The 1,948-nt window shown below is 33.5% G+C and overlaps 1 protein-coding gene across 1 annotated transcript in view; it reads right to left on the bottom strand.

Annotated features, from left to right (window-relative positions):
- The window catches only part of grin2ab (glutamate receptor, ionotropic, N-methyl D-aspartate 2A, b), a gene marked incomplete in the record, with an annotated part of 148,790 nt that overhangs the window by 1,806 nt on the left and 145,036 nt on the right, over positions 1 to 1,948 (bottom strand). Inside the window, 1 exon segment of the mRNA XM_014011379.1 lies at positions 598 to 785. Within this exon segment, the coding sequence (XP_013866833.1) occupies positions 598 to 785 (188 nt within the window).

Below are 1,948 nucleotides of genomic sequence, written 5' to 3'. Positions count from 1 at the left end.
TCATGTCAAACACCTGCACAGCTTCAAAAGCTTAAATGTTACCGCAGGGGTAGGCATCTAAGCTCTAGATTAGACCTCTTTGGATCTACCTACATAAGACATTTTCAGATACAGATCCTCTGCAGACAATCATCTCTCTGCTGTTCATTGTTTCACCACTTCTGACATTAACATTGATGCACTTGTTTAAGCTCAGGAAGACAAACTGGATTTTTCTCACTGAACAAGTTAAGTGAACTGAAAATCACTTATTTTATTTTATTTTATTTTTATCAATTTGCTGCCATATTAGAAAACATTTTTTGTATTTGTTTTRAAGACTTACATGCTAAAAATAAAATAAAAATAGTTTTTAATGTTTGCATAGGAATATTTCCCTTTATCACCTACATTACTATTTCATTTCTAAAAAATATTTCCTTGACCTAATTAGCAGTAGCAGCTAATCAAAATATGTAATTTACTGCTCTTTGTTATAGGTGAAAAATGGCCATTAAGGATAAATAAGTACAAGGTGTAGTTGGTTCTGGCTCTCTAACATAGCTCAAGTTTTTCTGGTGGTCTCCAGTAAAAATGAAATGCCCACCCCTGCCTTACCGTCTCCTATGATGCTGAGTATGGCCAGGTCGACCAAACGCTTCCAGTAGGATCCTTTCTGCAGAGCAATTCCATAACCTGTGGTGGCAAAAATGTAACCACTGCCGATCGTCACCAGCTTGCAGCCGTCGTCTCTGCCCGCCATGTAGTTCAAGACTGCAGCATCATAAATGAAGGCATCAAGTTTTCTGGAAGAGAAACAAACAGTGAGTTTTAGAATTCAGATTGTTCAATGTGGACCTAGAAGATAGATGGTTTGAGGTGAGGGTAAAAGAAGTAATTTACGTAAAACAGAACAAAAAAAAAAAAAAAGGAAAAGGAGAAGTTCTCATATTTCATCTTTTAATCCATTAGCTCATTACCAAAACCTGTGACCTCTTTTATGGTTTAAAATACATATTATTTCAAAGTRTGAAGTAAAAGGAAAAGTGTGTAAGATAAAGGTGTGTAAAAGAGTGTCAGTCTAGACTGCAGAGGCTGCAGAATATAATGTAAAAAACCAAGCATAAAGTAAAAACTGCTGTATTTTCTTTACAGCACATGATAAATGGTGGATGAGGCTAATACTATAGACTGTTCCAGTGTTCATACCAGTGCTAAAATGTATCTAAACGTATTTGTTTTATTGTCACTAAATGTAATAACTTTCTCCAGTGAGCTCACCTGCACTGTTACAGTAATTGCTCCTGAAAAACTGTTTCCACTTTTTGCACATTTTCTCACATTTTCTGGGTCAATCTACCCACTAAACACACAGACTTGAAAAAAACAAAACACAGAATCCCCACAAGATTTTATCACTTTATGYGTTTACTCTGCAGGGCAAGAATGATGGTCAAGAAAAAAAATAATGCATTTTATAACAGAAAAACTTCAGTTCCTCTTAAATTGCCGAGTACAGGACCTGTAATGGATGACCATCATTTTAGATTATCTATTTAAAATTACTGTAATAAATTATCTCAGTCATTCCAATGACTAACATAGCTCTTTTTAATTCAGGTATATTTTTGATTTATTCTTTAACACATGAAAACTTCAAAGTAAAAGGTTTATTTAAAAGCTGGGTAATAAAGGAAGTCCTAGCCTTTTTCTTTTTAAGAAATGCATATCAGCTGCCATTTTTCATGTCAGAGAGTTTTAAACTAAGATCTTTTTAGTAGTGGTAGTAGTAGTTCTTTATTCATTTCATTTGTAACACAATTTTAACAAAGTTCAAAAAACATGGGATCAAAAATGAAGTCAAATAAAATGAAAGGCAGCATAAGAAGAAAAAATCTTATAATATCTGTTGCTTTTTTATACCCAAAATATGTTCAAAGGAAAAGTAAAATACAACAAAACTCAAAAC

This window comes from Austrofundulus limnaeus, unplaced genomic scaffold (genome assembly GCF_001266775.1).
Source record: "Austrofundulus limnaeus strain Quisiro unplaced genomic scaffold, Austrofundulus_limnaeus-1.0 Scaffold80, whole genome shotgun sequence".
Taxonomy (NCBI): Eukaryota; Metazoa; Chordata; class Actinopteri; order Cyprinodontiformes; family Rivulidae; genus Austrofundulus; species Austrofundulus limnaeus.
The sequence above is the reverse complement of the archived record's forward strand: the minus strand, read 5'-3'. Positions and strand labels throughout refer to the sequence as shown.